The following is a 12,800-nucleotide window of genomic DNA, read 5'->3' as shown; positions in this document are numbered from 1 at the left end:
GAAAACAATTTAGAATGTAATTCTTTTTTTTTTAAATAACTAAAATATCCATACGTTTTGACCCAGAATCCTCTTGCTAGCCACATGCCTCCTAGGAGGTTAAAGACAAAAAGAAAGACCCTGTATATGTCAAAATATTCCTAACAGCACTTTTGTGGTAGCAAAGTAGATACCCATTGATTGGGATACTTGAATGTAATGGAATATTACTGTGCCATAAGAAATTATGTACATAAAAGAATTCAGAGAAGGAGTGGAAGATTTCTGTGATCCAAGAAAAGAATTGACTATGAAAGTGTAAAGGGAAAGAATGACAACAACAAAAATGTACCTGAGTACTGTGTAATTATAGTGACTGATCAAGATTGACCCTGGAGAAAAGAGTTGATAAGATGCACCTCCTTTTCTTTGCTGCAGTGAGGATCTATATATGTGGAATTCTACATGTGGCAATCAAACACAGTTTAAGTGTTCAGTTTTGCTAAACTGTTTTTCACTCCTCTTTTCTATTTATTCTCTATTAGAAGTAATGACTAATCTGGGTATGGGAGGGGAAAAATAAATCTGGAAATAAAGATGATGAAGAAACAAAAGATCAGTAAAAATAGTTTTAAAGTAAAGTCAACCAAAAAAATAAAATGTTGTTGAATACAGTGTGCGAAATCCCACAGTTATGTATCAAAGATATAATGATTTCCATGTATGTAAAGATAATATGGGATCAGATTATCTCTGCATATAGAATCAATGTTTTATCTTTAGTGATAAAATATTAGCTTTTAGTTGTCAGGCATATGCAAGAAAACTAAGTCAGTCAAGAAAACAGCTAAATAGGGGCGACCAGGTAGCACAACGAGTAAGAGCACCGGCTCCAGTGTTGGGATGACCTGGATCATATCCGGGCTCAGATACTCAGCACCACACCCAGAAATAACTGGCCGTGTAACCTTGAGCAAGTTACTTAACCCCGATTGCTCTAAAAAAAAAAAGAAAGAAAGAAAACAGCTAAATGAAGCCAAAAGAGAATATTTCTGATTATAATTGCTAGTTTCTGTTTAACATCTCTGAGAAAGATGAGTAGTCTTTGCATGGTTGTTCTCATGCAATAGCATCCACAATGTAAAAGATGACCTCATTCTCAGTACCAGTGCCAGGCACTTAGCTTTCAGTGAACACAGGAGGTCAGTTTTCAGTGTGAAACAAGCCAGAGTGTGAACTGACATTTTCGGGTGACAGTTATGGTTGTATTGCCTGTAATTAGCACCTCGTAACATGCAAACTTGCTTGTGTCTTTTTCAGGCTGTTGAAGCTCAAATCCGAAGTTTTGGACAAACTCCTTCCCAGCTGCTTATAGAGCCACATCCTCCCAGAAGTTCTGCCATGCAGGTGGTAAGTAGCACTTTACTCACTCCTCTGGACTTGTGCTGTACTGTCTTGATCCAGGCGTAAGTTCTTAGAGTAAAATTGCACTGTGCTTGGGATGATCTGTCATATTTGATCCAGGATACAAGGTACTTGGTGATTTGACTCTCTTGCCTATCTTTTCTGCTGAGTATAGGAGTTTGTTAATTTGCTCATCCACAAACAGTTATTGGAAATATTCCACTTGATTTTCTATTGTTATAATACTGTTTGATAAATGTATTTTGTTTTACTGTACTGTTGTGTGCAGAATTGATAATACCACAATTATTAGCTCTTAGTTATGGTCCAAGTGCTTTAAATTACCAAATAAAAAAGTGACAGTTTCTTGTTTTTCTCTCTATATTTCTGCTTTTATTTGCCAATATGGTTATTTTTCACATTCTGTTATCTTTTTTTAGTGAAAGAATCTGTAAATGCATTTTACTATGTGACACTAGTGGTATTGCCATAAAATCTCTCAGTTTACCATGAAGCATAATTGAAAAATAGTATGAGTCCCAAAAGAATTGGACAAAAAAGACACTACATTTCTTCATTTATTTTTCCATATCCTTTTGACAACTCTCTGGAGAAAGTTCTTCAATCTTATGTAACTCCTTTCCCAGTCAGCTGTTCCTAGTCAAGAACATAATGAAACTCCAGATTTGGAATATTATGGGGAAGGGCACATTATCCTATATCACACAGATCAATAATGGTGATCATAGTAGCATGATTTGTTACCAAAAGAAACTGTATCCATAATTATTTTATGGATAAATCCTGAAAAGGTTAAGTGACAGAACTTGGAATAATGTAACCCATCTCCACCTCAGTAACTTGGATTTCTCTCCCTTATCACTTGCCAGTGTTCATTCATTCAACAAGCATTTATTAAGTGCATACTTAATAAATGACAGTTTAAGGATTGATGCCAGCAATACAGGGTCAAAAAAGGGCTTGTTTTCAAAAGTTCATGGTCTGCTGGAGGAAAGCACACATGCATAGAAAAGTAGATACAAAATATATACAAAGTAGATACATAACAATTTATTATGGCAGGCTCCTGGCAATGGCATGGGAATCAAAAGAGGCAAGAGATCAGAGTAGGACATTGAGCTGGGCTTTGAAGGGAGCCAGGTATCCCTAAGAGTCACAGTTGAGGAAGGAGCATGTTCCATTCACTTGTGTAGAGGCATGGGGGTAGATGGGGACTTGAATCTCACTTCTTATGAAGGAAGAGCAAATAGTCTTATAGACTAGACTGTATCATAAAAATGGGAAAGTGAATTGGAGCCAGATTGTGAAGGGCTTCTATTAAGAGTGGAGTTTATAGTTCTCCTACATACCAGAGGGTGTCATTAGAGCTACTTGAACAGGGCATGGTCAAACCTAGGCTTTAGGAAAAGCAGTGGGCATTGGAGAATGGATGGATAGGGGAAGATCCAGAGGTAGGGCACCAACGAAGAGGCTACTTCCTTCCCACTTTATAATCAGCTAAAGTGTATATTCCCAAATCCTCTGATTCTCCTAGGGCTGTCCTAGTATTCTAACAAAATCTTTGGCCTTATCACTATTACCACTAATTTTCCCACACTACGATCTTCCCAGGGAGCAGTTGATCAACAAGCATTTATTGTCTCTAATGTATACATACACACACAATACACATATATAAACACACATACAATATACAGATTTCATAATACATACATTCAAACAGCAGTTAAGAGTATCATGAAAAGCTGCAAAAGGTGATACATGAAGTGCCTCTTGAAGGAAATGAGAAATTTTATGAGGTAAAGATGAGAAAGGAATACATTCCAGACATGGGGAATGGCCACTACAAAAACGTGGAGAGAGGAGAGGAAAAGGAAAAGGAAACAGAGACAGAGAGAGAGAACCATAGATTTCAGAAATGGGAGTAGTGTATAAAGAAAGCTGTGAAGGACTATGAAAGCTAAAGGGTAGAAATTTGTATTTTATCCTGGATGCAGTGGGGTGCTACTGAAGTTTATTTAGTACAGGAGTGACATGTTCAGATTCTTGCTTAAGAATCTCTTTGGCAGCTCTGTTGGATAGATTGGAGAGGAGAGAACTTGAAGCAGAGATACCAGTTTGGAGGATAATAGCATTATTATTATTATATATTATAATCATATTATATAATAATATAATGTATTTTATATACATATAATAATAATTCAGGGCAAGATGGTGTGTCCTTGATCTATGGCCACTAGGCTATAATGAGTATAGAGAGGGAGATGGATGTGAGAGGTTTTGTGTAGGAAATAGGAAGACTTGGCAACTGATTGAATGTGTGGGGATGAGGGAGAGTAAAGAGGAAAAGATGCCTCAGAAGTTGTGAATATTGATGATTACAAGAAAAATGACACCCTGAGCAGGAATAGATAAGTTTGGAAAAGGGCTAAAATGTTCTTGTACAGAGAAGGAAACTGAGGCTCACATAGGTTAAGTCCTGTGTCCAAAATCACAGCTGTTATATATTCAAGCTGGGATTTGAGCCTTGATCCTTAGATTGCTAAGACAATGCCACATTGTCTGTCCTGCAGAGACCTATCTCCATGGTAAGATGACAAGGTTTATCCCTGGAAATCTCATTCTGCCAATTGTCCCACTAATCTAGTTGTTTCCAGCTATTGCTACCAGTTCAGGGTATGGATGGGAATGATGCTATTCATGCTTTATGTCTTGAGCATGGTGGGGTATACAAGACCATTTACTGTAGGGGCCACATCCACGAGTGTGCATTGAGGGATAAAGGGCAGCTCATGATAAAGGTCAAGAGGGTAGTTCTAGAGTTCCCTTAGGAAATGACTTGTTCCAACTGGATAACCAATAGTTGGTATATCAAGGAAACTCAACAATATAAACAATATGTTCCTTCAACTTTCAGGAGATTTAAGCTTGTTTGTTTGTTTTAAGCCCAAATATTGGAATTAGTTTAAAATATGATATTTTCTGCTGCAGTCCATCAAGCTAGATAAATATGCATGAACTTCCTTCCAATGAGATGTTTTATGCATGATTTATATTATGCTCCAATTTTCTCAGTAGTATATGCAAATAATTTGAAAATTTCTGACTTAGAGCATCTCACAGACCAGTTCATAGGTCATATTATTTATTGTTGATTATTTCTTATCTGTGGTTGATAATGTGATTTCATAAAATTAATTAAAATAATTTTAGAATGCTTTTTTTTCATGACATTAAGAAATAATTTCCATATTGGGAAGTAGAGTTTTTAAAAGCAGAAGTGTGTTTTCATTTTATTTACTAAAGTTCAAATTAGGGTCCTCTGCCTCTGCCGTGAATTTAGCAGAAATTAAAGTTGCTCCGTGCTGTGTTAAGTGCCTAAGCCATAATATACACCAGGTGTAGTAATTAGCAGCCGCACGAAGACTGCCTATTTGTCTGGGTCTGCTGCTGTTGCTGTATCCCCCTGTGTTTTCACACCATCAGATAGTTGGATTTAATTGAGGCCACATCAGATGAGGCATTACTGACACCTTTAATTGAATGAGCATCCAGGGAGGATTAACTCATAATATTGATTGGCTTTTAGCCACTTGCTCGGAAGGGTGTCTGGGTAGCTTATTAGTTGCCTTTATTTACACCTTTATGCAAAGAGTGCAAATAGGAATTCTTAGTGCAATATGTTTTTCTAAGTACTCTTAATAACTTTTTTAAAAGGACTGATAATAAAAATGCAAATGTATTTAATTTTTTATTAGCAATTTTGAATAAATATATTAAATGTATGCATTTATACATTCACATATACCTACCTGGTGTATTGAAATATGGCAGTAGAAAGGCAGCCAAGATGTTACCAATTCTGATCAGATTTTAAAAAGAAGATGTACAAGGAGAGAGTGTCTGAAAATGTACTGAAAATGTACAGCCCACTACTGTCAAATAAAGCTGACTAGTTTGTACACTTTTATGTTGTGTTCTAGATTTTGACATACAAGTTGGAGGAATTTTCCAAATCCTTAGCAGATATTAAGATTTATATTGATAGTAGCTATGAGATAAATCAGTGTTGAGTTATCAATTTCAGTTACTATCAATTACTGTTCAAAGGAGAGCTTAAAAAACCCAGGAACTTTGTTTTGTGACACTGGTGGCAAGGGGGATGTCATTTAGGTGTTTCCCTTTACAATTAACTGCTATAAGAAAAAAAATACATTTGCATTACAATACAATGGTGTTTATAACTATGTACACTTTATATATTGTCTTTACTAGTCCACTTAATTATACTTTGCTTTGAAACAGGTTTATAATTTTGTGTATTATACCTGTAAGTTTATTTCTTTACCTGTTATATTTTGTGTATTGTACCTGTAAGTTATTTCTTTACCTGTAATATTGTCTGTATGCTGTCTAAATGTACTATATGTAAATGTATATACACATATGTAAATATATATGTATAAATAAAATTTACTTTTTTCTTTTTCCTCTTTATTCAGTTTGTCAAAATGTCCATGCCAACTCAACACAACCTTTGGTGGTCTCTGGGAATTTCCTTGACTCTTGTCTATTCCACATTTTCTTCAATACGCTAACCTCAATAGAGCCAAAAGATGACTTTTGGGCCAATAACAGGCAATTGGAAACTGTTTAATAAAAATGACATAGTCTATCTCTCTAGAATATGAACTGGAAAGCTTTTTAACATTTGGGTTTTTGTTTGGTCTGCTTTGTTTTGTCTAATCCAGTTGCATGGATGAAGTTTTCCCCACTTAAAACCATTATTCCAAACAGAAAATTTCAAAGATCAAAATATATTTTTAAAAATAAACCAAATTCCTATTTCCTCTAGCCTCTTTGATGCTTTCACTTGCAGCTGCTAGTGGTACTTGCTTGTTTTAATCTATTCTTCCCCCTCTTTTCCTATACCCTCTCCCTTTTTCTTGTCTCTTCTTTCCTATATATTTGGGGTCTTGTCATGTCCACTCAACAGTATCTCCTCCTGCAGAGTCCATTGATGTTCACAGACCAAGCTCAGCAGGATGTTATCATGGTCCTAAAGTTCCCATCCAACTCCCCTGTCACTCATGTAGCCGCCAACACCCAACCTGGCTTGGCAACTCCTGCTGTGATCACAGTCACTGCTAACAGACTATTTGCTGTGAACAAGTGGCACAACCTTCCTGGTGAGTAAAGAAATATCATCTTGAGCTGGAGTAAACTATAAGCCACGTTAAAGAATTACATTTACTTCAAATATTTCTTTTTCTTTTCACAAAAATTTAAGCTTTCAGTTTGCAAATATTAGTTGGAGACATTGGCCTCCACTTGAAGAATTCCGTCAAAGGTCTACAATACAATTGCTGTTTAACCACATACTGGGTTTTTGCATCTGTTTTCCCATATAGTACATATATACATGCATTCATATGCTTGTACCTGTATAAAGACATAGAGTACATATACATCTACATACATATGCATATAAAAATTCACATTTATTCAGCCAGTATTTATTGAGTATATTTTATGTGTATAGCAGTATACTACATGCTGTGGGGTAAGGGGCATATGAAACATAAATATAGGGTGTAATCCCTGACCTCAAGGAGTTTCTAGTCTGTTTGAGTCCAGAGTTGTAGATTCTGTCCCTCTAAGAATCAGCTGTTATTTGAGTAAAACAAACAAAAACAAAACCCCTCCCTTTCTATACTTGCACCCCAATCAATCTTGCTCATAAATGTATGCCATTGTTAGAGGAAAGGGGAAGAATAAGAGGAAGGTAAAGAAAGAAGGTAATGAGGAGGGGAGGGGGAACTAGATTAGAGATTTTGAATGGATCAGCCTAAATGCTGGAAAAAAAATAAGATATGGGGTCAATAATGCCATAATAACACATTTTATCTTAATTGCATTTAGCACTTAGGTAGTGTAGACATCTAGAATATTATATGCTCCAAACAAGATTTTGTTCTGTTGTTACATGTAGGATGATCACTCTGACTTAAGGGATAAAACATTATAATATTTGTCCAGATAGCTTCTTTCTTTTATTTAAAGAATAGAGAGAAGAAAAGGGAATTTAAATTTTTCTTGAAACTGTTGGTCCTTTATTAAGCTTTTATTTTAGACAAGCTGTTCAGATGAGTTTGAATAGTCTCTTTAAATTGTGGAAACATCTGCAAAGCTTGACAATGGCATGCATAAAGCACTTCTTGTTAGAGTAACTAAAGTGATTGGAAAGATTTAAGTCTCTGGGACCATGGCTTTACATCAAACTAAGTGCAAGAGCTTTTAGAATTGAATAGAACTGAATTGGCATTAGAATAAAAACAAACAAATAGGGACCTAAGTATATACTCAATTAAAGTCACTGCAGATCCAGTGCTCTACTCCATAGTAAATAGCATCTTTTAATCAGCTATTTGAATATGAAGCAAAAGTCATCTAAGCAACTACTTGGTTTGCCCAGAATCATAGTTGACATCAAATCAGAGTTTAAGTAGCCATATGGTAAAAATATACCAACATGCTCATAAATCTGAGTCAATCATATGGTTTTTTCCTTAATTAGGTGATAGGCCTAAAAATTAAAACCAAGATTTATAAGTTTCCTTAACTCTCCTAACCTGGTTTTTCTTTTCCTACTTGTAAAAGTAACATGTTTACAGATATGACATATACCATAACTAGGCATAGAACTGAGTATTTAAGAGCTTTTCATGAGTTTCAAGTTAAGATTTATCCTTCAACTCAGTTTCCTAAGGCCTTGAGGTCACCAGAGATGAATGGGTGCGGGGGGGGGGGGGGAGACCCAAGGTGTGTGTGTGAGGGGCTGGAGTTTAGATCTGTTAGTGAAATCTTTGAATGCAAGTGATAGAAAAAGACTGTCCATAGTAAAGTTCCTTAATAGAGCAGGAATAAAGGTTTTGTTGCCAGATTCCTTACCTCCCCTATGGGGAATTGTGAAAAACTGGGAACCTGAGGTATGACATAGTGACAGCAACCAACTGAAGATGAAATAACAACTCACATTTATGATATAGCACCAAAGAGTTTATAAAATAGCACTGAGAGAACAGGGCTATAAATTTCAAAATGGCTTAGAAAATTGCAAACTTTAATGTGGGAAATTAGATGATTTTATTAGGAAATATCAATTTAGTAAAAGTGGAACAATATGAGTTGAGGTAGGTAATGCAGAGAGAGGGTGGGCCTCAGAGTCAGGAAGATCGAGGTAAAGTCTTCCTCTAGGCTTACTGGTTGTGCACCCCTGGGCAAGGTGCTTAACTTCTAAACAACATTCAGATAATAATCTGAAGAGCAGGAACTGGCCTTTGTGGGTGCTGGAAGTTTCCCACAAGATATTTTCTGTGCCAATGAAATTATGGGTCCAATTAAAAAAATTAAGGCAAGTACCTACTCTACTTCTATCCAGGCTTCATATGAGTTTTTCTTCCATAATTAATTGTATGCATATATAAAAATATATATTGTATTTTTGTTTATATTTTGCAATAGAATTTAATATATTTTACAGATATCTGTATTTCTGAATTACCTATACTACATTCAGAAAGTTCTGACAGATGCAAAAGTACCATCTAAATAGTTATTCTCTGAGTCTGTAGCTGCAATACTTCTAAAGTTTTGAAGGCATATATCTAGCTAGTTTATATTTTCTAGTGATACCATAGGTCATTAGAAACCCCATGACAAACTATGAGTATATAATAATATTAGAGCAATAAGTGATATGGTAGATTATGGATCTAGAATTTTAAACTATAATTTTCCCATTATTATGCCAGTACCTATATTAATGAATCACACCATTCTAGTGAATATATGCTTAACATTAGTCAAAAATTAATAAACATTTATTAAGTACATAGTATGGGCCATGCACTCTGCTAAGTGCAGGCACTGTAAGTATGAAAAGAGAAAGACAGTCCCTGCCCTCAAGGAACTTATTGTCTCAAGGGAGAAGACAAAACATAAAGGAAGTTGAAAAGGGAGAAGAAGATACCAAGAGAAAGTACCTGAAAGCAGACATGGTGAAGTCAGAGAACCCCAAATAGTGAAGCCAGGTGAGGTTTGAGCTGAGCTCTCTCGTGAAGTGGAGATTTGGAGTTCATGCCCACTTTAACCCTAGCTACATTGGAGAGACCCAAGAAAAGTGATGAGGGAAGTATCAAGGCTGATGAGATCTTGCAGGATGATGAAGTTATCCCAATAATGAGTTTACTGGGGTTTGGAGAAGTCAGTCAGAGAAGTCCCAGAATCTCCCCCTGAAGAGTTTCAAGAGAGAAATGAGGAAATGTGATTTAAATAGATCTTATCTTCTCTGTTTACCTTCACATGGTTACTGGGATGCTATAATACAGAAAGGTTCAGCTACTCTCTCTTCAAGAAACACACTGTTCACACCATACACTTATAGTCTTACGAAGTTTAGAGTATCCAATTATTGCTGTTGTTTACCCATAATTTCTGCAAGTAACTATGACTGCTCCATTCAGCTTCTTCTTTGAGGTCATAGCCTTCCTTTGAGTAGAATCTTCAAGATCTCTATGAATTCCCTTTTACTATTACTAAAGCTCAGGCGTTAACTGTATCTTGCCTTCTTGTACTGGCTTGGGTCTAGTATTCTTATGGGCCACAAAGTCTTAGTGGGGTGATGGATATTCTCAGAATCTGTGAGGATATATTCAGGTAGTATTAGAATGAAGTTAAGATTACTAAGCATTATAAGAAATGAGCAGGATACTCTCAGAAAAACCTAGAAAAACTTACATGAGCTGATGCAAAGTGAAATGTACTGTGTACAAAGTAACAATATTGTAAGATGGTCAGCTGTGAATGACTTAGCTGTTCTCAGCAATACAATGATTCAAGACAACTCTGAAGGACTTATGATCAAAAAAAGTTATCCATCCCTAAAGAAAGAACTAATAGTATGTGAATAGAGATTGAAGCATACTTTTTTTTAAACTTTCATTTTCTTGAGAATTTTTTTATCTGTTTTCTTTTACAACATGACTAATATGGAAATGTTTTACATGACTACATATGTATAACCTATATTGGTTTGCCTTCTCAGTGTGGGGGTTGGAGGGAAGAGGTGGAGAGCAAGGAACGGAGAGAATTTGGAACCCAAAGTTTAAAAAACAAGTGTTAAAAATTGTTTTTGCATGTAACTGGGAAAAGTAAATACTAAATAAATTTTTTAGGGCTCACAAAAGGAAAAAGGAATTGGGAATGGTAGCTGAATGGAAAAAAGTTACTTACAGAAATCATGGATGCACAGCAGTAACTATTAGGTATTATAACTTGACAGAAATTCAACTATACTATATGCAGTTTCCCAAAATGACAGATGCTAGGTCCTTTATTTGAAATATTAGATGGAATCATATAAGGCAGCATGATGTAGTAGATAAAGTACTGCCCTTGTAATCACCAAATTTTGGATTCAAGTCCCTTTTCTGAGATATATTAACTATGTGACCCTGGGCAAATCACTTAAGCTCTCAGTGCCCCAGGCAACTCTCTAAGACTGTAAATTTCAGGACAGATACCGTACAAAACTGCATTGGGAGCAAGGAGGTTTCCTCACTGGAGAATTCCCTATACCAATGAAACCACAGTTGCAACCAAACAAGGAAAAATGCAATGATACAACTTAAGAGATCTTCATTTTCTAGTTGTAGTAAATGAGGCCCAAAGAAGGGAATGTGACTTGCTGAATGTTATGTAGGTTGTTACTTACTAAAACTGAGTCTAGGACCCAGATGTCTCCATCTGCTGGCTTCGATCTAAGCTTCTTTCCACTCCACCCTTAAGTACATCACTATTTATAGGGAAAGATTATGTATATACCAAGTTCTTTTAAATTGCAGAGCTAATAATAGTATGCCTGTATAATTCAAAATCATTTTGAGAAGAGAACAAACTGCCTATAGTATATATTGATTCCATTTACTCTTCTACTTCTGAGTATTTATTAATTGAAGCAAAAATAGCAAAATGTTAATAAAATTTTAAAACACTAATTTGATCGTTAGGAATATAACTCAGTCAGATGCATTTAACAAAAATATTTATCTGCAAAATAGTTTTCTTTATTTTTATTCAGACTTTGAATTGATTGATTTTAAGTGATGGATGAAACATTAAATGTTCCCTGACTTGGAGCTTTCCCTTTCTCTATCATAAATTGACATTTTTGCGGGTCCTTTGTGCCACAGCATTCAAAGATGCCTTTTTAGGAAATAACAAAAAAATAGTATTTGCTCCAGTCAGCAGATGGCTGTCACATTTTGTTTTCTGTGCTCTTTACCACTTAATTTTGTTTTGTTGCAGCATTCGAGGTTGCCAGTCAAGCATCTGCTATAGCTTATGGCCCAGGACTGGAGCCACTGGTGATGGCACCCGTTCAGAACAGCACTAATCTAAAATAAATGTTTAATAAACTGCCCATGAAAGCACCTGGACTTTTTTCTTTAAATTTGACAAACCTGTAAGAGATTTGGAGGTTTAGAAACCAATTGCATATGAGATTTTGACTTAAGTATTTTTACATGGTTTAAAATATGAAAAGTAATGCAGATTTTTTTTTAAATCTTTTTTGAATTCCAGCTCATCAAGGTGCTGTACAGGACCAGCCATACCAGCTGCCAGTGGAAATCGATCCTCTCATAGGTCTGTCACTTCCTTCTCTCTTTGCGATTCATTAAGCTCTGTATGGTGGCCCTGAAGTGTAGATTACGGTTGTTTTTCACTTGCTGGTTGCTGGGAATGGAATTTTCCTGATAAACCATTTGCATGCAAATTGGAATGCAATGAGCTGTGGCTATGCTGGTATTTCATCAACTCCCCCTCGTTGGTTTGCCTAATTTGAACAGGCCTAGGACGTGTGTCACTGAAAATTAATATGGATGCTGTAATAATGTGTGATTGAGAATGCGCATGAAGTACTGTCAGGATAATATTGGATCTTTTCATCACTCAGACTTGTTGATGAGCAGGAGCAAGGCACGTTATGATGAATCGGTGCACCGGTAATGTGATGGAGCTCCTTTGCTGGGGAAATTTTCATAATAACAGTGGGGTTCTTAGCAGGACTGTGTGGTGAAAAATAAAACCGTGGTGCCAGGGCTTCATCATTAAAGGAGATCAATCCTTTCTTCATAGACTCACCGTATGAGCTGAGGGGATTAATGTGCATTCGCAGAGCAGTTTCAAAGTTGAAATATGTTGCCCCACCAATAGCAATGTTAAGATATTAGTATTCACACCATTGGAGGTTAAATGTGAAGGAAGAAAGGAAGGGAGGGAGGGAGGAAGGAAGGAAGGAAGGAAGGAAGGAAGGAAGGAAGGAAGGAAGG

At 36.1% G+C, this 12,800-nt stretch overlaps 1 protein-coding gene across 2 annotated transcripts in view; it reads left to right on the top strand.

Moving 5' to 3' along the window:
• The window catches only part of LRBA (LPS responsive beige-like anchor protein), a 737,508-nt gene that overhangs the window by 681,214 nt on the left and 43,494 nt on the right, over positions 1-12,800 (top strand). Inside the window, exons 36-38 of one of the 2 annotated variants that reach the window (XM_069105500.1) lie at positions 1,300-1,389; positions 6,419-6,596; positions 12,052-12,114. In XM_069105500.1, the coding sequence (XP_068961601.1) occupies positions 1,300-1,389; positions 6,419-6,596; positions 12,052-12,114 (331 nt within the window). Of the gene's footprint in view, positions 1-1,299; positions 1,390-6,403; positions 6,597-12,051; positions 12,115-12,800 lie in introns of both variants that reach the window. The other variant, XM_069105498.1, reaches the window with a different exon arrangement.

The sequence above is a fragment of the Petaurus breviceps genome, unplaced genomic scaffold (genome assembly GCF_028583685.1).
Source record: "Petaurus breviceps papuanus isolate PSGF00001 unplaced genomic scaffold, PetGlider_PUasm1.0 76, whole genome shotgun sequence".
In the NCBI taxonomy this organism is placed as follows: Eukaryota; Metazoa; Chordata; class Mammalia; order Diprotodontia; family Petauridae; genus Petaurus; species Petaurus breviceps.
This window is presented reverse-complemented; position numbering and strand designations above follow the sequence as displayed.